This window comes from Hyalella azteca, unplaced genomic scaffold (assembly GCF_000764305.2).
Source record: "Hyalella azteca isolate HAZT.00-mixed unplaced genomic scaffold, Hazt_2.0.2 contig1791, whole genome shotgun sequence".
Lineage (NCBI taxonomy): Eukaryota > Metazoa > Arthropoda > Malacostraca > Amphipoda > Hyalellidae > Hyalella > Hyalella azteca.
Genome location: NW_025932091.1, coordinates 8,312 through 34,135, shown reverse-complemented (window position 1 = coordinate 34,135; position 25,824 = coordinate 8,312). Strand labels below are relative to the sequence as shown.

General features: G+C 36.6%; 1 protein-coding gene and 1 long non-coding RNA gene across 3 annotated transcripts; both read right to left on the bottom strand.

Moving 5' to 3' along the window:
• Positions 1–819: 819 nt before the first annotated feature.
• LOC108670824 lies at positions 820–7,173 on the bottom strand. The gene is made up of 4 exons (XR_001930763.2): positions 6,423–7,173; positions 6,021–6,107; positions 5,738–5,826; positions 820–5,106 (listed from the first exon to the last, which is right to left on the bottom strand). It is a non-coding gene; the product is annotated as an uncharacterized LOC108670824 (long non-coding RNA).
• A 2,295-nt stretch (positions 7,174–9,468) lies between these two features.
• LOC108670823 (copine-8) lies at positions 9,469–25,198 on the bottom strand. 2 transcript variants are annotated; one of them, XM_018158314.2, is made up of 11 exons: positions 25,005–25,198; positions 22,883–23,057; positions 22,553–22,741; positions 21,994–22,079; positions 21,656–21,755; positions 20,911–21,028; positions 19,246–19,542; positions 18,092–18,364; positions 17,786–17,956; positions 16,023–16,235; positions 12,643–12,700 (listed from the first exon to the last, which is right to left on the bottom strand). In XM_018158314.2, exons 1-10 carry the CDS (start codon positions 25,100–25,102, stop codon positions 16,072–16,074), a joined length of 1,671 nt encoding a protein of 556 aa, XP_018013803.1. In that variant the 5' UTR covers positions 25,103–25,198; the 3' UTR covers positions 12,643–12,700; positions 16,023–16,071. The 2 variants fall into 2 exon arrangements, with proteins under 2 accessions (XP_018013804.1, XP_018013803.1); XM_018158315.2 differs by lacking the exon at positions 16,023–16,235 and having other exon boundaries at positions 9,469–12,700; positions 25,005–25,196.
• Positions 25,199–25,824: the final 626 nt, after the last annotated feature.

Sequence of the window (25,824 nt, the reverse complement as noted above, 5' to 3'; positions counted from 1 at the left end):
AACAGAAACTACTAAGGACACTCGAACAAGAGGTCGCTTACACGGGACGTCGCCCGCCCGAGAGAGACAGAGAAGGGAAATGTAAGGATCCTGCCTACATAATAACTTAATGTAAGGTATCCTACCTACATAATAACTTAATGTAAGGAATCCTACCTACATAATAACTTAATGTAAGGAATCCTACCTACACAGTAACTTAACCCCATAACTGAGGCCTGCAGTCAGACACCGCGAGCTCAGCGGTGGGGCGCTCAGGAACAATCCCCCTAGGAAAGCGAAATCCCATAGGACTTCTAACGAGCACAGACACACGTCAGAAATTCCCCCTGAGGGGATCTGGCACAAGCCTTTGAAGCGCTATGTAAATATGTAAAAAAAATTCGGATCTTTCTCTTTCCATCGGTATGAAAATTAATAATTTTGAACTTTTACCTAAATAAATCCGAATTTATTAAATTAGGTCCACAATTTCGAATAACCCTGTATTTATATTAATGTGAAGCGGGATAAATGGCGGTCTGGTCTCATATCACTTCACCGATAATTTCTATAAAGCTGACAAAAACACCCGTTCGTTATTACGATAGTTGAATTTGACTGCTTTCTGTTCAGTGAATTTCATACAAAAAAACATCCCTACTGCCGTGAGTTGATAGAAAATTTTTCGCTGTCTTAAATACGGATAAAATTCTCAATGTTGTTAGGCGACTACGATCCTCGCGAACGGACAAGTCATTTCTTAACTAAATTCATTCTGATATCAAATGCATTATGTGACTTAAAAGTTAACACAATTGAGAAATAACACGCACTAACTGTGTTCATTTCAAGATTTTAATTACATGCAGTATAAAAATAGGTTACAGATTTGGGTTCAAGTACACAAACCACATAAAATGCAACGAACATTACAAATGAAGCAATAAAATGTGTGTAAAAAATTGAAAAGAGTATTAAGGTAATAAGAATGAAGAGAAAAACTTAAAAAACGAATTATAATATCATCAGTTACAAACAACACAAGCGGTTCCCTAATAGAGCAAAACTATAACAGCAGCTCATGTGATCTTAGACATACCACACAAGATGCCCATATACATGTATTAGAGTAGAGAAGGCTTCAGTAGCTTGCATAATCATGTACAAGCAGTTTAACAGAAACACATCTATGTGAATTATTGATATCGGGTAATCCTCGATAATTCAACAGTATTCAAGTATACTGTATTCGAGTATTCAAGTGAATAATTCAACAGAAATCAATAAGAAATAGAGCTCACAAATGATTAATATCTGACTTTACTGATAATAAAATTAAGATATGAATACACAGTAACTCCAGTAACTCTTCTATCATTAACATTCGCATGCGTCGATTCTACGTACGATTCTAAAATATTTGTGCACAACTCTCAACTGTCTGGATGATCAACTGTTAAAACGATTGATTAGGACACACAGATGAGCAGAAGATCATGGTAAGACATGCCCGTTGAGCAGAGCTATATGACTTGCAGCATCGCAGAGCTGTGCATCCAGGTCGCGAAAATTGTGCAGAACGTCAATTAAATCGTGACTCTGTCGAATATTTTTCCTAAAATAAAATTTTTACAACAGTCTTGTCCCTTTTGTGCCTCTACATCACTGAGCATGATAAAAAATAGAGCAATGAACCGCTCAACAACAAACACATAGAATTATTGCACAATAATGTCTGACATGGCACAATATTAATGCAGTTAGAATAGCAAATAGGTAGTAATTTGTTTGGAAATAACCGGAATGTAAAAATTGAAAAATATCATGGATAGCTGGATCAATAATCTTTGAAATAAGGAATATGCTAGAGAGAAATTTAATTTAGTGAGATCATAAGCATAAGAAAACACAAAATATTTGATGAATTGGCTCTTGAAACGATAGAAACCAGTGATATAACATATACTTGTAATCATTAAGTAGAATTATTTGTAAAATAGAGATCAGTACTAATAATATTGATATTTATACCCCATAGGATGGATATACTGTACTTCACAATTAATTAGGAAGTTCAGCCCAGAAAGTCATGATACAACTGCAACAAGGTGCCGTTTCAACAAACAAAATTTATTAATTCCAATTTTTTATCTGTTGAATTAACTATCACGATAAAAATGTTTCCCTCTTCCAAAAAGACTTGCCAATTAATTAGATGTTAATACATGAACGCGATGAGAAAATATAACTATTTGAATACAAACTTCCTAAATGAAATAACTAAAAGATGTTCAATTAATATTATTCAGATTAAGTATAACAAATAACTCGCACAGAATAAGAAAAATGAGATAATATAAATAATACGCAATGAAACATTGAATAAAAAACTTTACCCTAATTGACTGGCGAAGGTAGTACAATGCTCATTTGGATCTTAGTCATCTTACATGAAAAAAAAAATTATATAAAATACGTAAATTATTATAAATTGATCATAATTAATACAACATAATCACAAACCTGCGATCAGAGAATAGAAATCGATCGGAGTCGAAGAGCAACTCAACAGAGTAGCGTGTGAAATTTGCCTTCAACTTTCCATTGAACGACAGTTGAAGAGCAAATCCGTCAGGGGTAATTTGGTCAAGACAAATTCATCTATGGTATTAATTTACTGGCTCAAGAAAAGCTTAGAGTTACGTGGTTGTGATAAGGATACATACAACAATAAAAACGAAGAAACTTATACAATACAATGTTTATATGGGAGATTGGTAGCAAGGGAGACAGAGAAGAGGGCTATGCTATCCTTCCAAAGTATTGAAATTAATCCCACAACCGAGGCCATCAGTCTGAGACCATAAGCTATAGTATGGCGTTCCTGAATAATGCAACCAAATAATAGACTGACTACAAATAATCAAACATGCATGTGATCAAAGCAATCCTTCACGATCAGCTGCAATATTCGAAAACTAAAACATTTATTTATTCACAGTAATTTGAGAAAACGATTCAATTTGAGTTCACTGTCACAAAAAATTCTATTGTCAGGAAACCAAATAAAATTATAAAGATTGTCAAACACAATTTGAACTTCAATCGACAGTGATCAAATATTTCTTAAGAAATCCAACCAGAGATTATTTCAAGGAACATTGCACGCACATGTCAATGAGCAAATACGGCACATAAATGACATAGGTACGTACTAATCTAACAAAAAATTCAACCACCAGACACTGAACATTAACATTCAATGGACGAGTGAGGTATAGTAAAAATTTAATAATTTATAAACTCGGAATAAATAAATAACAAATAAAGTGACTTGCTCTAGTAACGGATTATAAATAGTTTGATCTTTAAGAAATGGCTAGCGTTTCCCGCATATAAGACCCCTGAGGGAGGAGCAGATTGAGAGCAATTTGAGCCTTCTTATTTGCTGCTCATTCTTAATAAATAAATTGAATACAACGAGAATACAACAAAATATAGACATATTCTTAGTCACTCGTAAGGTTGCACTGAAATAAATGGCTTGTAGCAAAAATATGCACAGAAATGTAATAAGAAAAATGAATATCAATTTTATATTGATTTGAATTAAGTGAAGGAAATTGTGAGAAATATTTCAGCTGCTGTATTTTTATGAAGTATTATCGAATTTCATAACTCAAGATTTGCTCACACATGACATCTCAAACAGGTTGTCCTGGTAGACAGGTAACGGCAGGGCAATCCAAACAATGCAGAGCAAGAGCCATATTATACAGGTACTCTTTTTCAAACCTGACAAGTCAAAAGTCTAGTAACCTGACAGATGATACTATCTGATATACTATCTGAAACACAAACTAAAGCAAATCAAAATAATTTATACATTTTCCTGAAAAAGTTTAGCATTTCTATTGCTGTATGCTCCAAACACTTGAGAACACCATTATTTGGTACAATTGTTTACATGGAATGAATTTCATCTTACCTCCCTTACAATGATTATGAAAGTTGCATAGATCACATGTGGGCTGTTTGGAAGTAGCTTTAAGCATATGCAAAAAGCCAACATCCAGCCGAAAAAAAAAACAGGATGAACTAACCACTTAAGACAAAAGCACAAAAAAAGGCAGGATGAACTAATAACCTCTTGGGACAAAAAAAAATTAGTTTAAAAAAAATTGAGATACAATAAGTTGATCACAGCTGCAAAATCTATCCTGATACAAATTATTTTCGCAAAAAACGGCATTGCATACAAGTAATTAATGCCCACTATGCAAGATCACTCTCTATCGACAATAATCAGTAGAAAAAATTATTCATATTCATATTGTTGAAAACTGACTAGCAATTTGATCACTGAAAAACAATAATGCAAATCAAGAGCTCTTTCATCCAAACACGATTGTTTTGAATTTGTGATGTTTGAAATGACTTCCAAAAATCTGTATTAATGTTTAAACAGAATAGATAAATTGATAGACCAAGCAGAAAGCCGAACCATCAACAATAATGGAATGATACCGTACATCTTATAAAGATGAAAGTATTAAATAAATGTTAGAAAATACCAAGCCAAGTAAGAACTACGATACAGACTTCATTGAGTGTGCAATTTTCATTCAGAAATGCTGTTTTGAAAATAAACAAATGGGATACATTGGGATACATATATAACCGAACACCTTTTAGAATTGTAAAAACTTAGTTGTCTTCCACAAGTACTTATATTAGGAATAAATGTGTTTAATTACAATAACAGAACACAAAACGTGTAAAACTTGCGTGAAAATTAATAGTAAACTAAATCATATAATTAAACTTCCATGACATATTTGTGACAAATTGATTTCATCTAGACCTTTCAACAAATTTTTGCAACCTGTTAATTATTTTTATGAAATTTTTATAAATATCAGAATGTGATTTATGCTGATTCATAATAACATGCTTCACTTCAAGACCACGAATTATATATTCAAATAGTTATAAAAAGTATAGATGTACAGGTTTTTCTAGCTTGCAAATTTCCCTAAAGTGCAGTCAATGGAGCCAGAGGTAGAGGAGTGCATACAGGGCAGCCACACCTGTCACTGATGCTGCCACTACTAAGCGGAATTCCTGCAATAATTAAAGTAAGTTAAGAAAATTTATAAATGTCGTGCTGAAATTGTGGAATTGCCGATTCCGTGGAATTGGCAGCCAGTTTGCTGAATCTGTAGAATAAGCATTTCTATACTGTAGGAATCTGAGGTTAGGTCAGTCAGCCAAGTTTTTTTTAAATATTCAAGTATAAAGGAACTTGACCAAACTTGGCCTAACCTATTCTAACTCTAACTGTAACTGTTGATTTATGTTACAACTCCAATGTCCTATTTTCTGAATCAACAACAAAATGCTGATTCTACAGATTCAGCAAACTGGCTCCCTTTTCCATAGAATTGGTAAATCTGCAATTTCAGCACAACATATACATTCATGACAAAAGAACTTCAAATGTCATAGCCTTGAACAATACAGTAATAATGAATTTATAATGGTCAAATATTTAACAATATTACCAGCTGATAAAGCAAATATAAAAGCATTATTCAAAATCACAAAATCTTAAAAAAATGTGGTTGTATTGTTGCAGTAGGGGTCTTTCATAGTAAAAAAAAAAACAATGTGAAAATGTTGATTGCAAATTATCAATGCTTAATTTTTACAAGCTATTCAACTTTGATGCACATCATACGAATACACATAGTACCTGATGCATTTTGACTTTTGCTGTCTTCATATTGGTTTGTAGGCGTGCCATTTTGACAACATCTGAGCCCTGCTTCTTATTTTGAAAACCTGAAAATGTGGAGAAAATTTAACAAAAACATAAAATGATTAAAGATTTAGCATTTGATGTAGGTCAAATAGAAAATAGAAATTTAAATTCCAATGGGAGAAAAATAGTAATATCAGATTATCTGAAAACAATTTCAAATTGAGGATCAATCACCAAAAAATGAATGCATTTTATAATAAAAAGGATTCCTCACCAATCTCTTTCCTATACTTAGCAACAGGAGGAGCCTGAGTCATTTGGTCTTTCTTTCCCATTTTGATGAACAATGTAGGGCTAACTCCTGAAATAGAAAATGAAAAATTTAACCATACAGATTTTTTTATAACAGATATATTTTGATACAATAAATGTTATTTCTAAAAATATTTCTTCTAGTTTTTGTAACAATGGCTCAAACTCAATAGATATTAGACAATATGTTGCTTCAGATAATAGACCACTCAACAAATTGCCACCAATTAAATTATTCAAGGGGCATTGGCAAGACAAGACCATGCCTTGTTTATTTACTAGTAAATTCTTCCCTATTTTCTAGTCTGGCTTACCACTATTATGAGTTCTTTTAAAGTTTTCAGTCTGCTATATCATTACTTACCTCAGTTACCTGCAACTGCAAATCAAGCAATAAAGTGATACATAGGCAAATAGGCCTTCTGATTTATTTTGCTATAGGTATATATTTATAGATACCTACATCATTACATGTAGCAATGTATATTTATTACCTACTGGTATACAAAATTCCACAGTGGGACTCAGTATGAGTAGACTAATCTCTATTAAGAGTTGTAAGTTCAAAACACAAGTCATTCCATGCCATGGCCAAATGATCTATGAATCTTCCCTTCCCACAGCCACCAGATGGTTCATGGTAGTAAGATGGTAAGACCCAAAATCTTATAAATCCAATTTTTTTAGCAGTAGTAATAATGTAGTATGAACTATGAAGACAGTATTAAATTAAGTTTTTCCAAAAGCTCTGAAGACTGAAGGCTGAATCTGAATGCTGAAGCCTTTAGCTAGTTGCTGATCTAGCCTCTAGGTCTCCATGTCCAAATAGTGAAGAATGAAGGGTGGTTACAGTACTGCCTAATCAAGTGCCTACTGCTAGTGCTACTGGTTACTTTAGGCAGACTCTTAGTGGCAACTGGCAAATAACTGAAATAACTAATAAGGGACATTTTTTAGGCTCTTCTAATCTTAGGTAATTTCTGACTCTGAGTCCTGTATATAATTTATTTATAACTATAAGTAGGGTGAGTAGACCACTGAGACTGAATTAGGCCTATCATGGATCAAGCAATAAGCATCATCATAATTATTAATTCATACATTATACATAGAATAAAATTTTGAACTAGAACAGGAAATTTAAAAAATAAACTGGTTTCTAAAATTCTAAATAATCTCTTGTTTGTTCAGAATCTTAATCCAGTCTCCAATTCTATCAGTCACCCTATCCCTCATAATCCCTGACTACTGATGAGCAGTGAGCACCCTTCACTTTCCCAGGTGCACCCCATGGCCCATTGACCCAACCCCATCCATGATCCATTCCATGAAAGATGCAAGTGCAAGCGTGCAACCGTATTGAAAAGAACTGCAACTCAGTGCAAGTCTGCAACCTAAAACAAAATGCCATTTATTATATAAAATTGCAAATATTTCACAAGAATGGCTTTTATAAAATGCTGTAAAGCTTTCAGCCAAGAAACAAAATCAATTATGAAATGAGTTATGATGAGTACCTACAGAGTAGTTGAGTAGGTAGTCCGTAGTACTACTATTTACTGATGCAAAATACAGTCAACGTTTGACTCTCAAAAGTCAAAAGAAATTGTCAAAGAAGAAATCCGAACGATTTCAATTTCAAACCATTTCTTTTTTGATAAATAAAATGTCAGGAATCGGACAATAAATGCAATTAATGTACAATCAAATTACGCCAAGAACATTGCTACCTATCATTAATTTTAAGACGCATAAGCCCCAAGGCCAAGGAGTAGCAACTAGCAAGGTAATTTTGCTCCGCCGCAGCCTCACTGGCCGCCGCACCCTTAGTAACATAGCAACTCAGCAGACTGACTACTTGAGTACTTGACAAGTTCGTTGCGTTCGACTTTCGTGTGTGCTGCATGACAACAAATATGCTGATTAGGGACAGCCGAAATTGTGTAAACAAAACTAAAAGTGTTCTATTAAACTACTAATTTCAATTTGCACGCACATTATAGGAGAAAATCTATAAATCAATAAATAAATCTCATGATAAATTGCACGCGATAAAGAAATATATAGAAATATAGAAACCTCGTGATTGAAAGCGTCAAAAAAACGATCTCGACCCTGATAAATAGTTTTGGTACCTATTCGCAATCCGCTTCTGCGATCATTGTAAACAAATTTTTGTGTGCGAATTTGATTTTAATTCGAACGCTCTAAATTGCTAAAGCGATAAGTTTTAGCAATTCGATCGACAAATGATCGTAAGGAGGAAATCGTGAATAAATAACTTTCAATTCGTTTCGATAAAATATCCCAGAAGAGAAGTGTCCGAGCGGTTCGCTTGAAGCCCAATACGTTAAGCGACGCTAATCCAGATCTCGTCAATCCCGACATGCAGTGTCCCGCCTCCGAATAATCGAACTCATGGTTGAATGTAATCATGATGATACTGAACTTAAAACAATGAAAATATTGCGCGTAAATACCTACGGAAAGTCCAAGCGGTCTCTCCGCAGGGAGGTCGCCTTCCACGTTTCGGCGACGGACGCTATAAACGCCGTCCTCGCAGCCCCACCACCGCCGATGGCATCAGTGGAGGCTTCACTCCCTCGCCCCTACCGCTCGGGGCTATCCCAGCTCTGCTCGGGATACTGCAGCTCCCTGGCGTCCTACTCCGCTAGGATCGGACGCTCCCATAGCTCGGCCTGCCTGGAGTGCGGGGATTCCCTCCAGTCCGTCCAGCACCTATTCGCCTGCCCCACGTCCCTCAGCGTCTCCTCACTGTGGGACAGCCCCGTGGAGGCAGCGGCATTACTGGCCACCATCCCTGCCTTCGCCCATCTCCCCCTCTTCCGGTGCCTTCCCCCCGGCCACCACCTGAGCCTCCCCCACGGCAAGTGTGACGGACGCAATAAACAACAACATTGACGTGACGCTTGACCCTTATAAGCAACGTGACGGACAATTATAAGGGTCTAGACGCTATCAGAGGAGACAGTGCAGCTTCAACGTATAATAAAAATCACCGGATGCAATGAAACATAGTTTAGGCTACATAAATCTTTAATAAAATACTCTGGAGCAGAGAAAATACATTATATATATACTCATTATATATATATATTTTGCTTTAAAAAGCATTCTTCAGCAAGGCATTTGTTCCGCAAGTTCAGTAATAATTTTTAATTTTATTGGCAATAGCATAGCTCAGCAATAGCAGGCACCCTAGGATTTATGATTCAATTTAGTAATGACTGGCCATCGTTTTTTTTTTCAAGTTATATTCTGGCTCAATTATTTTAAATTAGTCAGCATTTTCCTGTAAAAAGATGGAATTTGTATTAAAGGAACGTAGGGGCTAAAGAGTCGAATCCAATCAAGCTCCCTAAACTAGGCCTAAGGAAGCCAATGACATATACCACCATAGCACGTATATTTACTTGAAGACGAGATTAAATATGGAAAATACACCAGAGCTCGTGATTCTTGAATGTATATATTCTTATAAATAACTAGAAATTTTTACAACGAGATATAAAAATTCGAGTGTCATTTGCCTACTACCTAAACAACGGTTGATTTGAATTGTTTCTTATGTACTTCCAGCGAGGTATCAGGCACTTTCTTCAGTGCTATCATATATATAATTCTTTACACAAGAGCGAGTAAGTCGAGCTCTTGATGCTAAGCATTAAGTTTGCTAGGCCGTGTTACCAAAAAGCAATTTTTCATGCATTTATATATAGACGCAATACACAGAAAACAGCACAAGTAAACAAATTTAATACTCTACAGACTTCATTCTAGCAAAGCATAATACATGAACAAAAACTCAAAAAGGTAATTTAAAGAAATAACTATTCAAATCGAGTGTACCTGAACCATCAACATATCCATCACAAAAGGGACAGTAATAATCTCAACCAGCTCATTCAAAACATGCTTTTGTAAATTAGAATTCTATACGAAAAACAAATATCTCATAAGGCGTCACTAAAAATACTGGAGAAAATCGGCAGACAACCACAAATTAATACGTTTATGCGGAGCACGGCGCTCACCATCAAGAGGAATGCTGATGCCTAAAATGAGACCGGGTATTTTCTGTTGGAATAATATCAGAATAAGTACAACTAATGAATAATACCTTGATCAATGGAAGTGGGGTGATGAGAATGCACGCATTTTTGCTGTCTACGACACAACTTAAATATTGACTACAAATATTCAGCTCACTAAAAGGGAGTTATGAAGGCAACTTCGTTCCACCAAGATACGTAGAAATTACTATAATTTTCAGGTTTGCACATTAATGGTAATAAGTTCTCATCATTAAAATTAATCCCATTAGAACAGACGAACACACGGCTTTCCCCTGTATCTTCTCCCACCGATAAAGTCGATATCAAATACCTGAATACTTGACATACGATGCGAACACAACAGCGTGTCCTTATTCATAGGTTCAGCTCGACTCAAATTCCAAGTGATTTGCTGGAAATGATTATGACGCGCGCAGCTAATTTATTCCGGTAAACAGAATGGATGAAATGGCAATGTAATGGCACAGTTACGGGTCATGGTCCCTGGCCTCGAGTACCGTTTGAGTCGTGCTGGACAGCCAGGCTTTTGATGGCATCAAAGCGAGCAGGAAATTGCAGGTTTTCGCAATAACTTTAATTTTTTACTAATATTCTAGGAAAATGCGTATTTTTGAGGAAGGCGACGATGAGTATCCACAAGTCATAATTATTGCAAGCGAACAACAATGCTGGAGAGAATGAAAGGCACAGGCATAAAAGCAAGAGTATTTGAACCGCGATCAAGCTTCCAGTTGGTCGAATAACAACGTAATTTTGCAGGACTGTCACGAATTCAGTTGGACTTCAGCAGGACTTTTGTGATATTAGAGAAACAACTCGCGTTTCCTCTAAATCCGATGAATAAAGCAATAGAGGATCCTAGCTGGCTCAATAATATTAAGTGTAGAACAGCGAGAATATTTCTTAATATCAAACAAAGTAACAATTAGAATCATTTCGAACCACAGTAAAATTGAACCAACGAAATTCACGAACTTCTGCAGCACTCGACGGAAATACATTGGCGTATTAATAGGTAGTGAATTCACTCACTAAATAATGAATCACTTACGTAGCGACTCATTCATGAAAAAGTTAGAAGAGTGACTTTGAAGAAATCCACGCAACAGACGGCAAGAAGCTCTAAATTTGAATATGTTATTTGTAACCAAGTTTATTGATGCGCGCTACAAACACAGTAAGCGTTACCCTAACACCACAAAATAATCAACGTTTTGCACTTAAATAAGAATAAATCATAATTATAACAGCGTTGATGAACATTGCACGTATACCTGGCAAAAATTTCAGCAGCAACCTCAGCTCTTATACTCAAACAAATAAATGGGTGGTATTGTCTAAATAGTGACACACTCTGCACGTAGCACCGATGCGTCTTCATGCCAGGACAAACTATACTCGGATGGCCCACACAAGGGCACAAGGTGCATCGCTATTTGGACAAAGTCTCCCTCATCTCCTTGAGTGTATCCTTGATATAATATCCTACTCACAGAACCTACTCATGTCATTGACGGTTGCCCTATCTGCTCCCTGACACCACAACGAGAGACAGTTTCCATTAGGTTTATTCTTTAAATTTCATATGAAAATAGTTCATAAACTTACATTTGTCCAGGATTTTTATAACAAATTGTCAACATACACGGTTCTATTTAAATGTATTAATGTAGTTATTATATAACATCAACACGTCTAATTCACTACTAATAATCACGATGACATTTCCCCAACGTTATATTGTTAATTCGTTGACATTCAAAAGACGGAACAAGCAACAAGTTTGCTCTTAACTATGGTGTAACACGTTTGAGTGTTAAAACAACACATAACATTACAAATAATTATAGTAAAAAATAATAGACTTGATTCATTGAAATAATTCAAATTGATTCATGAAATAATAAGAAAGGTGCTAAGGTGAATGAGAAAGGAGCGTTGAGTATAACTCAATATTGCTTGATGGTTGGAATGACGGAAAAGTCTGGAATATAAGACAGCTGATACGTGAATGCAACAAAATTTGCTTAAACGAAATTATGCAATATATGAACACAGGGAACGTGCTCTGCTATACTTAAATGCCTTAGAATACTGATGATGGAGGTCACATTATATGAAGTGAAAACCATTCTATAATCAACAGGAAACAGATTATGATTATGAACGATAACAAAACCTAAAAGAAATTTCAATGTAATTTTAATAGGAATAAATTTGTTATTGAACTTTACAGCGACATTCTTAACGAAGCAGAAGTTATCCACAAAGATAATGACGTTAGGAGGATAAGCGAGGCGCTGGTAGTGGCAGAGCTAATGAAGTCACCATAAAGATAATAAAGGAGCTATCCCAAAAGATAAAGAAATTATCCAGGAAAGACAGTGAAGTTATGAAGACTGCTCGGCGTGTGGAGGGTTGCGCTGGCGCAGGTAGTCGCAGAGCTGAGCAGGCAGTTCGTGCAGCACGGCAGCGGCCATGGCAGCGCGCACCTCGCTGGACGCCGGCCCTCCACCTGCTGGCCCTGACAGAAAGCGCCTCAACTCTGCACACAAAAACCAACACTCAGAGCGATGAGTGAGATTTTGTCTACAATGAGTAGACACATTAGGTCAAATTAAGCGACATGTTAGTCCAAAATTAGCGAGATGTTGTCCACAATGAGTAGAAACATTTGGCCAAATTAAGCGACATGTTAGTCTAAAATTAGCGAGATGTTGTCCACAATGAGTAGATACATTTGACCGAATAGTGACACATCAGTCAAAAATTGGTGAAATTTCGTCCACAATGAGTGAGAGATTATCCAAACAGCGATGCACTATTTGCTCCTGTGTGGGGCATAGAGACCCATTTTCGGCCGGACAAGAGAGCGTAGCAGTGCTAACTTCGCTCTCTGCTTGCACTGTTGGCAAGAACGTATGTCACTATTGAGACAGTATGACCCAAACATCTTTCTGAGTTTTTACTCATTGGATAATGAATTGTTTATTAAAGATGGTTTTTAATAAATTTTACTCATTGTATAAAGAAGGAAGTCAACATAGATACTTATGGGTAGGAGTGGTCGTCCGCTTTCTATAGTAGTGTTGTTTTGGAGTGGCAAAAGCTCATATTTTACAATAGTTCCGGACTTGCAATTCTTATAAATTTACAATATATATGGATTTTTCTTCTAAAATACGTCAATGTTTCATAAAAATGAACCAAGGGCAGTTTAAAAAACACGTCTGACATTGAATAATCAAAAGTATATGAGGATAACACAGTTTTCATTACCTAATCAAAACTGGACCAATTGGTGCAAGTGCAATCATTATGAGGCTAAACCGCTTATAACTATGCAGATTTTAAACCGTACATCAGAGCAGCCTGCGCAGCTAAAATGAAACAAAAAAGTTCATCTGTGTCCGTGCTATCAAAATAGCTCAAATTCTGTAGCTCAGTCTGCCAATCATTGCCGGCTTTCCAAGCTAAACCCACTAATTACAGAAGACATATCAGCTGAAATGTGGACTTCGACAGACTTGTTGTCGCACTTACATTGGAGCGATGCACGCACAAGATAACGGTCATTCTCGCGAGCGATCAATATAAAAAACTAAGCAAGTATAAATAGTAATATCATTTATGCCTGTTAGATACGAGCAGGTTGTTTTCATCTAAATTGTTAGGAAGATTTCAACTTTGAGGACTACTCACGAATACTGGAAAGAACGTAACAGCTCAGAAAACGTACAGGCAAGGTAGGAGGTTAGATTTACAGCATTCACAATTCGCATAAATATGCGATAATTATTTCAAATAAAAGTTTTCTAGTATTTGCAGTGAGTTTCCAACAACCACCCATTCTTCATTCAATCTGGCACTGCATTCCAACATAAAGAATTGTTTAACGAGTGACATCACTCCCCAACAAACACTAATCGAGAGCCGGGACAATACAAATTCACTCAATTTCTTTGAAACTAACGATGTAAGATATGTGAACAAGAAGTGCAGTAAATACTTGACAACCATTTTCACGAATTAGTTCAGACATAAACAAGGCATTGACATTGAATTGAATCCATGATTTCCACCTGATTTAGCTTCTGAAAATTAGGTGATGTAAAAGCGAAAGCCTTTTTATACAAATTTTTCTTAAATTAATACGTAATAGTAATAATTGATAGATGAATTGAATATTTATAAAAAAGGCTTTAGAAATAAAAAAAAAAGATTCGTCAGATGTGTACAATAGAAAGTTTTACAGGACACTAATTCCAAGGTGTTATAGGCCACGTTATGAGCCTGAGGTTCTTCGTTGCTAAGGGATCAGAAAAACAAGGATTTAATGATGGTCTCTACTTCCCTTACCACCATTCCAATTAACCATTTCAGTTAACCTTTTCTTCGTATTCATTAAATAATTTATCCAAAATTAACAGAAAAAGAATAACAAGAAAGAACAAAGTTTGGACAGTGGGAGGAATGGAGAAGAGACCAAAACCGAGGCACGGAAGTCCACTTAACTTTAAATGATGAAAAATAACAATTTACGAGCTTTTACCCAGTCTGATAAGCAAAAATATATATATATATATAATTAAACATGACGTACCTATGGAGTGCAATAAATCCATCCATAAAATGACAATAACGAAAAGATCTACATGATTAAATTAGTGAATCATTTTATGCAGTCCACTTGCAGTGTCTCCACTGAAAGTTTTACTCTTGCTTTAATTTTATACTTTTACTTTACATGTTTTTGCAACTCAGGAGACGGGGGTGGCGGTGGGGAGGTTTTTGGGAGTTGGCAGGGCCTCGAGTAAGAAAATCCCTACTTCCCTGCGGGATCATTAACAGGGGCTTGCCACAACAATAGGACTTTGCTTCGCATATCAACCATGATAATTTAAATGAAAATGCAATTTCAAGCGGTAGGGCATAAATTGAAGGATTGAAGTCAAAATCGAGGCCGTGAGAGTATATGCATCTATTCTAAACACGTGCAAATAAATAATCGAGCAAAATCAACTAATTTATCAATCGAATTAACGGTTTATCACTGACTAGACGAATGGCGCACGTCGCTAAAGTATAATGGTGAAAATAAAAATGTTTACTTCGTCTTTGATCAGCTTCCCGGCAACAGGTTTTTAGGAGCGATTCAACGAGAACGAGAAAACAGGGGTGAACAAGAAACTGTAATTCGATCGGTAAGTAATTAAGTAAAAAAGTTTAAGCTGTTCTCGAAACTTTAACACTTGTCTGGCTGCATAATTTTACAGCGTTATAGTATTGCAGAGTTGGGTACACTTGTACCTATGCAATCCGACAAGGCTTAACACAGCAGGTCAAAGGTGAGAGGAACGTCTGCTGTCTCAACAAGCGTCGGACTTACCGTGTGCATTCTACCTTAATTACATCTAAAGCTTCATAAATTTTGCCAAACATCAGCCAGAATGACAGCTACTCTTCCGAAATTATTAAAAATATTCCTTCATTGAAGCGCTAGGAACTTTCCACTCGAGCTCAGTAAACATTGTAGTGCGGATTATCAAAGTGATGCAAGCGCTCACTTGGATTTAAACAACTGAATTGATCACCGCAATTCAAATAATAAAAAATGAAAGAAGAGCTGGGGGTGCGAAACAGGCTAAATAACTGAACAAACAATATTTGAAAAAGTAGGCTCTTGGAAAACGGTTAACGGTGACTGAAAACAGCGACGGTCAACACAAAGCCTGAAATTAGAATATAAAAGACAAGCTGTACTTAACAGAATATGTAGTTCATACTGCAGTCATAGGAAGGAAGTTAGAGCAACAAGTTGGAACAAGAATATTTTCATAGGAACGGAGTTGAAAGAAGTAAGTCACCATGGACAAGGAGACGTGATCTGTAAAGCACTGTGAGAAGCAGAGGCCACTAGAACTGGAAGGTGACGTCAGTTTTGGGTGTGCCGGGCTGGTGGTTGTTGGCCTTCATCCACGCGAGGACCTGCGACGGCACCTCAGCCAGCACGTCCCTGGCGAGCTGTGCCCGGCCCATCGCAGGGGACGACAGCATCATGGGCAGGTGGCGCTGCAGCTCTGCACCATACATCCAGCTCACCATCCATGTCGGCTGGCTATCACTTAAACTATCATAAACTTAGCTCAGCACAAAACCTTTACCATCATTGTGATAACCATTACACATTCCTGCAGAAAGCCTAGCCAGCGGGGCAATATGAGACGAGACAAGACGATCTCTAATTCTTTCTATGTGAAGACTTTGCAGTGTTTAAGACATATCATTTCATCCAATAATCATAACCTGCTGATGACATAAGGTTCTAGTAGGATTTGTGATTTAAAGCGGTCAGTGGTCACTAAGAACGGCGCCAAGAACTCTTGGATTAATTGTTGGACTTCTTCCTCATCCCCGACAGCCACACCAGCAGTTACACTTCATTCCTCATCAATTGTCATTCAAGACATTATGATGGCAGCACAAACAACATAAGTCGATTTACCATTTTCATCCTCCTGATGCGTAAGAATCTCTTCCCATATATTATAGAGATTTCTCACCAACAATAGAAACAGGACGCTTTCAAAAAGGCGCTACCTTCAAATATCAATTTAAGATCTAATATGTACAGCTAAAGCAGCGGGCTATAGTTAAAAAATACTCGAAAGGAGGAAAACTACTTGTAAGAAACTAAACCTAGAATACAAACAAAAAATAATGTTAATAATGTTACAAAGGAAATAAATATACAAAAGAGAAAGCCATATGAAGAATTTCAATGTTATTTCACAGGACTGCAATAGAGTAACGCTGAAATGAACAAAAAAGCATGCATCACCACAGACCTATAAGAAACTTGAAATGGAATCCATGAGCAGGCAACAAAATGTTCATCTAAGAAATAATAAGAAATGCAGCGTAGCCGTTCATTGATGAGCAATACAAGTCAATCTATTGTACTCCACAACTGAGTTACCAGCCACACCCAGTTAGAATACCCATGCTTAAACAGAGCCATATGATCAATATACAGGAACATGAAATGAATATAATTTTTATTTTTATTTGCAATATATGAAGTCGATGCTTCTTGGTCTAATCTACACATGTCTACATTCATGTTTTGATCATGGGATTACCTAACGGAAGTAGAGCATCCGCAGATAAATGCCCTCAGCCCCAGCACTGTGATAACGATGAAACAGTAAATTTGGCAAAATACCTATTCGGTTTTACAATTAAAATTTGTCATACAAGTGAAAACTTTAATTAAGTTTTAAAGTGAATATAAGAGTACTGGATGCGCGAGTGGAAAATGAGAAGTTAAATCATGATTAAGCTAGTTGTGCTAATTAGATCTAGGTCAAGAGAGAACTAATAATGCATTCTAAAATTTAGAAAAAACGTGAAACAAAACCTACAGGCACCAACTAAACCAATCAAGATCAACCTTAAACAGAGACTCGTCTTGTGAAATCTGTTGCATAATGGTCATCGACTCACCAACAAACTGGACGATGTCCCTGTGACTTACCAACAAACTGGACGATGTCCCTGTGACTCACCAACAAACTGGACGATGTCCCTGTGACTCACCAACAAACTGGACGATGTCCCTGTGACTCACCAACAAACTGGACGATGTCCCTGACGGCGTACTGGCCGTTGTGGCTGAGGCGGCGGTCGTCTCCATCCAGCTGCTCCATGGCCGAGAAGTCTTCATTGCCGACGCCAACAATAATCACAGACATCGGCAGCGCGGACGCCATTACCAGCGCCTCACGAGTTGCTGGCAGATCTGTGCGCAAGAAAGAGGATTTGCATACGAACGACAGAAAATTTTAATTAAAAGAACGACACAGCAAGAAAAAATATACATCGTTTTTTTGTGTTAACAGTAACATCATTAATGATGAGCATCAAAAACGTGTACCTGTGATGCAGCCATCAGTAATGATGAGCAGCACGAAGTAGTTCTTGCCATCGAGGAGACTACGAGCAAAGTTGGCGACGTGTTTGATGACGGGGGCGAAGTTGGTGGGTCCGTAGAGGCCCACGGTGGCCAGGGAGTGGCGGTAGGCTTCAAGGATGCCTTGCACGCCCGCACAGTACGGGGAATCCACGCGGCCGTTCAGGAAGAACTCGTGAGACACTTTGAAGTCTGGAGGCACGCGACCTCCGAAACCAAGAGCTTGGAACTGCTTGTCTGTGCAACAAAATCAGGTGGTACGTGAAAACTAGCAAGTGAGGTCTTAAATTATTCGATAATAGCCAATGAAAATTTTCCCAAATAATAATTGGAAAACCATGACAAGAAAATGAATAACTCTTCAAAAGTCAAAACTAATCAAGTCCCTTGCAGAGTTGGTCTGGGTGTGGAATAAAGCTTTGGCCACAGGTGAATATGTAACATAAAAAAAAACATAGTTTTCAACACCTTTTAAAAATTTATTCTCACATTAGAAACATATGGGATTTACAAACTATGTAACTAAAAGAATAAACAAAATAATCCATTGAGTTAATTCATTTTGGAACCTGGCACTTTGAATTTGCTGATCTATGAACACTTACTTACACCAACACCATGAGCTTACACTGCCCATAGTCGCAGTTTTATTAACAGACCATGATGAGACGTACACTTGACCTGTGTACACCAGACATGACCTGTGTACACCAGACATGACCTGTGTACACAGGTCATGACCTGTGTACACCAGACATGACCTGTGTACACTAGACATGTCTGGTGTACACCAGACATGACCTGTGTACACTAGACATGACCTGTGTACACAGGTCATGATCTGGTGTACACCAGACATGAATCACATGATCTGTGTACACCAGACATGATCTGTGTACACCAGACATGACCTGTGTACACTAGACATGATCTGTGTACACCAGACATGACCTGTGTACACTAGACATGACCTGCGTACACCAGACATGGCCTGTGTACACTAGACATGATCTGTGTACACTAGACATGCTTTAGACGCATTAGACATGCCCTAAGCACATCAGACATACCCACACACCAGAAATACCCTAGACACACTACACTAGTCATGCCCTAACCAGAGTCGTAGTCCTGGATGATCTCGCCGACGGAGCGTATGGCAGTGGCATACTGGTTCTCGACTCTGGGGTCCCAGAAATGAAGCGAGTTAGGCTGCGCCGGGTGGCCGTTGGAGGCCGTGAAGTCCACAGCGACGGTGAAGTGGAGCTGCAGGCCGCCCCTGATGTGGTCCAGGAATGTGGGCTCCTCGTGCACCGTGCAAAGCTGCACCATCAGCTTCCCTGAGTTCTTGTAGCTGCTCTTCTTTGCCTTCTTCTTAGGGTTTATGAGGTCGTAGTGGTTGCTGCTCACATTGCCTGTACAGCAAACACAGTTTCAGAGTTCATCTTAAAGGTGCCTGCTCAAAGTCTTGCAGATAATTAGAGAACTCAAGAGTTCTCAATGAAAAACTACAAAAAATAAAAAAATTTTTTATAGTCCCTAATAATGCAACGGTAAATTAATTAGCAATAAAAGACACTGTAAACTAGTAGTTGAACTTGTATAACAAGTTTGTTGTGTCTTTATTAATGAATTTAGAAATATGGCCGTCTCGAGTTACCTGAGTCTTGGAAATCAACAGGAAATGTATAATGTAAAGCTGTTCATGATAGAGAGTAGCATTGACGAATTTTCAAATGAATTAATCATATGAATAATGAAATAAACGATAATAGATCTTGATAATTATGAAAGTTTGCTAGAAATATTTCCCATACGAAATACATACTTTGACTGAGTAGCTTTGTATGCATGACTAGTTTACAAATTTATGCTACATCATAATTTATTTTTCCTACTAAAGTATTACAGTAAAGCTACTCGTTAGTATATGTGGGATGCAGACTTTCTTTGCTCCCTCCTCAAAAATAATGGACGCTTTCTGATGGAAGAAAGTGGCCTCTAGAAGTTGCAGGCTCTCGAAGCATCAGAAATTGAAGGCCCAGATAATGACCTCCGAATTTAGGGTGGAATCTTCCTGATTAATAATTACTGGATAGCTCCATGCAAATAAACGCACAAAGTGAATAATACATATTTCTGTTATAGCTCATTGTTATTATAGTAATTTTACAACAAAATTTCCCGAACATTCAGGAATTTGGTCATATTGGTTGATATTGTTGATTTAATATTATAAGGGAATTTTCTCTGCAGGCACAGGCTGAGCCTAATACAGAATCAAGAAGCAACAAGAGCTACACTTGCAAGTACTGCGAGTTATGGAGGGTGACTGAAATACTGTAAGCACAAACAGGTGAATATGTGTGCCAAGAAAACTACCTATATGGCTTAGGCGCTACACAGGCTGTACGAATGATTAAGTTGGCTTGTTTATGTTTCTATCATGCGCACTCAGAGGAAGGATAGTGATGTGACTACTCTGACAGCTTAAGAAAAAAACTAAACGGAACTTTAAAATATGGGGCATTGGCTTTGTGTTTCCCTCTATCACAGATAAAAACCTAAGCTAATAGGAACCCAGTTTTGCCTTAAAAACAATAGTTTGGTCTCTCCATGCAACCTGACTACCGTATCAGTCAAGAAGTTTACCAGCCAGGTGATCTCCCATTACCCATGATGTGCATGGTTGTACAGAAACATCAGAAACGAACTACAAGATAAAAAATTAGCCCAAATGAGCTTCTGTGAAATAACTGGAGAAAAGATGATGACATATTCACCTTGTTTGAGCTTGGCCAATGTGGTGAAACACTCGCCAATGAAGTCATGTTCACTGTCCTTGTCGTAATCAAAGCATTCTATCTTGAGTGGGCGCTGGTCGTCACCACCACACAACAGCTACCGAATATTAATACATCACCAATATTAAAATCATCAGTACTAAACTTTCATGTGTTAACTAAATAAACTTTGCTAGTTAGAGCAGTCATGCACAATGCATGAGCAAAAAATTGCAACTAAACTCTTTCTCTATTCATTATTTTCTTTGTGTTTTTTTTTTGTGCAAGTATTACAAGTAGTTTTTAAGTAGGATATACTTTTTGGTCCTTTCAGCAATAGAGATAAATAAATCTGAAAAAATTGTAACACTCAATATGAGCCCCATGAGAAGTATTGTATAACCATACTACACCATATACCTGCTCATTGCAATTATATCTTTTTTGTAGGACCAATTTGGGTTTTGCGAGCTACTTATTTGGCTCACACTGCACTTTTTTTAGCACAAAAGAGCAAATTTATAATTAATAAGCAGGATAGGCTCACACCAAATGAGCAAATGCTCATGTTGGCCTAGTACTTTTGCAGGCACTAGATAACCTGTACCTATCAAAATTATACTACACATGGTGCAAAATAACAACAATAGCTCATATTTCAGCTGTTCCCACCTGACTTTTCTTAATGTATTTGAGATTAAAAACTTTTAAAAGATTCTCTCCAATTGAGAGGTGACCAACTCACTGAAGATCTGATAACAAAAGGTTTCCAGACTGGATCGAGGGTTTTCTTGATATATTCAGTGCGGTGGACAACGGTATATTGGTTGTTGCTACCCACAGACCTGCACGTGCCATTAACATGAAATGAACAAGCAATGAACAAGCATTGAACAAGAACACAGGTGATCATTTTCAAACAGTTATGGGGAGAAATAGGCTACCCAACCTTGTGTAAATTCAGTATATCAATATGCTTCAGAAGGTTTTTATCATAAAAGGTTTTAACGAATTGCAAGAAATATTTGCATCTATTTAGTTTAATCTTGAAAATCAATTGAAAGTTTGACATAGCTGCCATACTTGCTCACTACAAGGTAGGGGTCACTCTTCCCAAACATGTCTTTCTTGTCCAGTCCACTGCCAGCAAAACTCAGAGTTACAACTTCCTGTGAAACAATTGATATTGTTGTAAAATAATTCCCCATTCGAGTTGATTTATAATTTAAACTCTAATTTTCTAATTAGTTGATTCAATTTCAACTGATTCAAGATATTTTAATTAAGAACTAGACTAAAAAGGCTGCATAAACTCATACAACTTTAAATTTTTTTCTGATGCTATTTTCAACTCAGGGCTACTATGATCATCCACAATAAAAGTGTTGACTTCTAGACATTTTACTAGAATATATATATATATATATATATATATACATACCTATATATAAACTGCTACTTATAAGCAGAATCATATTAATTTTACCAATATTCATCTAGAAATACCTTCTAACCAGTCATTCTTAATAAAAGAAATTAATGAGCTACAAATATAGCACTTTTCGTTTCAATTTCGATCTATCGATAATAATTCAAGTATCATCAAGCTTTCCTAATGCCAAGTTTCTCCCAGAATCATTACCTTAGACTCAACCACCTCCTCCCCAACCACAACAATGATGCCACCCTTGCCATCATTGAGTGTTCGGGTGAGAGGTTCTCCACCGCTGGCCATGATTTCTGCAAGTGTGCATTCTGTCCAGCCCAACTTGTCTTGCGTGGAAGTCTCATGCTTGCTGTTATCCCAATCAAAGATATGGAACTGGAGAACCTGCATTGAATAGATAATCAAATCTATTATCTTGAATGAAATTTAAGGGCAAATGCAAAAATTTTGTATAAATTGAAACACAGCAGCAAAACTTCCTTGTTCACTGATAATTTTCTAATTTATTTATACAACATTTATTACCTGTCTTTCTTCAAATCTGTAATCAACATCAAACTTTTGGACCCAACAAGGTTCCAGGCTGTCAATAATTTTTTCGGTTCTTGCAAGTTCATGCAGAGAGTTTTTGTGGATGTCCTTCCAATACAGCACACATACCGGGTCACTCTTGCTAGTAAGATCAGCATCTCGCAGCTTCCTGCAAAATTGAGACTCAATAAAAAACAAGAAAAATTCACCAAAAATAATATATAATATGGAATATATTAAGAACAAAAATCTTTTGCGATAGCTTGTTTCGAAGTTAAGGCACATGCACAGTTCACAGGTGATGCCAACAGTTAACCTGATGATAAGAGAAACCATCTTAAGATTTCCAGAACTCAAGCAGCATCATGTTGTACAAGCATAGTAGTACTCTTTATCTTTATTAGCTTGATTTATTGCTTGATGGCCAATTTGTTATCATTAGCAAGAAGATATATTAAATATTCCATGACAAAATTTCAACGAGCCTAAAGAGAAAAAACTTATTTCCACATGAGATGAAAAAATTTATTTCCACAAGATTATTTCCTACAGATAGATTCACAAAGCAACAATTCATAACAGATATTTGACATTACCTATTGGTATAAAAAAATGTTTGCTGAAATTCAACACCAAACTTCTACAGACGTCAAAAACAATAGGTTCATGAGCATAGTTGCTGCTTTTCTAGAATCAGATATATACCTAATGCAGCCCAAAATGACACAGCTTGCACACAATGTTTCTCTTAATTATGGCCTCTTAGATAAATATGTTGTAATTTTATTAAATTTTCTATCAGACATCAGCTTCTCGTGGTGGTGTCCATGTGGAAATGCAGGTCGGGCATTCACAATCAAATAATTGATATACCGTAAAATGGGGTAACTTAGACCACTTTTTTTTTACAAATGATGCCATTTTTTTACTAGCTAAATTAAACTTGAATTTAATTTATGAAACATGCAAAACATAGGTCTATACTCTAGCTTCACTCACCATAAATTGCTGGCTTCTGCCTCTCATAGTCTTTATGTAATTTAAAAAAAAGTGATGGTCTTTGTTACCCCAGCTCTTGGGGTAACTTAGACCGGGTGGTAAAATCAATTATATTTTTTGTTTAAATAACTCCAAATAACTCCAGGTTTTGGTGCATTGTAGTAGAACTCTTCTAGTTACATATGCAAATGACAAACTTGAGGAAAGTGTCATAGTTTGCAAATGGGGGGCACCGCTCCATAATGAGGGAAATGTGACTACCTAATGGCAGCCCTGATGGGGTAATATTGACTGGCTTGGAAATTAAGTTAAAATTACCATATATAAGACTCTGTAGAGTCTGAAACATAAAGAAAAAACATAAATAGGCTGTCAAACATAAAATATGTTATATATGGTAATTTTATATTAACTTCTAAGCCGGTCTATGTTACCCCATCAGGGCTGACATTAGGTGGTCTAAGTTACCCCATTTGGGGGCGGCGCCCCCCATTTGCAAACTATGACACTTTCCTAAAATTTGTCATTTGCATATGTAACTAGAAGAGTTCTACTACAATGTATCAAAACCTGGAGTTATTTAACCAAAAAATAAAAAAAATGGAGGGGGTACTCTGACAGGCTTTAAATAATAGCTTTTTTTCATGGGTCACATTTTTAATTTTTTAACCTATCAGATATGCAAACTTTTCAAATCTTTTTATTGTGTTATGTAGTCTCAGTATTAGGCCTTTAATGCCCATTGACAAAATTTTTCTATGTCAAATAGTTTTTGAGTTGTGGGGGTTTTTGTTCAAAAAACGAAAAGTGGTCTAAGTTACCCCGCCGGTCTAAGTTACCCCATTTTACGGTATACAATATTGCCCTTTTTTCTGTCTTCAACATTGACTGTAAAATGACTTACAGTAGTCTTTTTCAAACATTGATGGTTCAACTAAAAAATTATTTCATAGAAATGATACGTAAAAATTAATAATTATACTAAAGGTAAAGTGTCTCAAATTCTTCACCGGAAATAGGGCTTTATTCCTTGATGCGAGGGGATGCAAATCTGAACATTTAAACATGATCATGAAAATATCAGTTCAAGTCTTTGAGGGCTAACAAAAATACTCACTTGGCAGAAACACTGAGCTGAACTTTGGTGACAGGGTTAAGAAATTGAGGAGGACCTCCTACATGTGGCACAGAACCTGCTGCTTGATTAGGATTCATATTAATATATTGTTAGCTAATGGTTTAGCTGTTGAGGTACATTAAATTCTTTTAGAAACAAAATATATATGAACTATTATGAAGTCAACAGACAAAATTGCAAGAAATCATTTTTCTACTAAAATATTAAGATAAAAGTCATGTATTATGGTTAACTTAAAATTTTGCAGCTTGATCATGCAGTAATAATCTGGCTAGAAAGTTATGGTTCACTGGTTCAGTTTTATTTAACACGTTGAATACGATTGCTTCATCTTGTACTATTATTTCATTTTTTGTACTTTTTTTAAGCAGGGTTGCCAGACGGTCATTTTTTCCGGACAAATTCTGTGATTTAGTTTTTCTCAATTGCGTTGGCCAGCTAGAATTTATAATAGGGGTACTTCCTAATTAAATTTTAAATACTGCAAAAAAGAAAATAAATAGAATTTTTATAGTGGAACCTACAAATAAACTAGTATACATTGAATTATCTGCCTTTTTTGTTCTCGGATTTGGACAATTTTAGGCAACCTGAATTATGTACCTCTACCTCCTGGAGAAATACATTTTGTGGACGCATATGGTCATGATATGTACCAATACGTAGTCAACGTGTTAAATACCAAAATGCAGAGTTTGGCAATTGTGTTGTCAAGATCAGATTTTTAGGCCCAAATGCTAGTATTGTAACAGATTTGCAACAAACTAGCTAAACCTTTGGATAGAAGATTTAAGATTAC

Excerpts from the sequence above, each read along its gene's own strand:
- LOC108670823 (XM_018158314.2), bottom strand. The coding sequence starts at position 25,102 with ATGAATCCTAATCAAGCAGCAGGTTCTGTGCCACATGTAGGAGGTCCT. Across the intron at positions 23,058-25,004 it reads CAGCTCAGTGTTTCTGCCAA|GAAGCTGCGAGATGCTGATC; the intron begins GTGAGTATTTTT and ends TCAATTTTGCAG. Across the intron at positions 21,029-21,655 it reads CTTTTGTTATCAGATCTTCA|CTGTTGTGTGGTGGTGACGA; the intron begins GTGAGTTGGTCA and ends AATATTCGGTAG.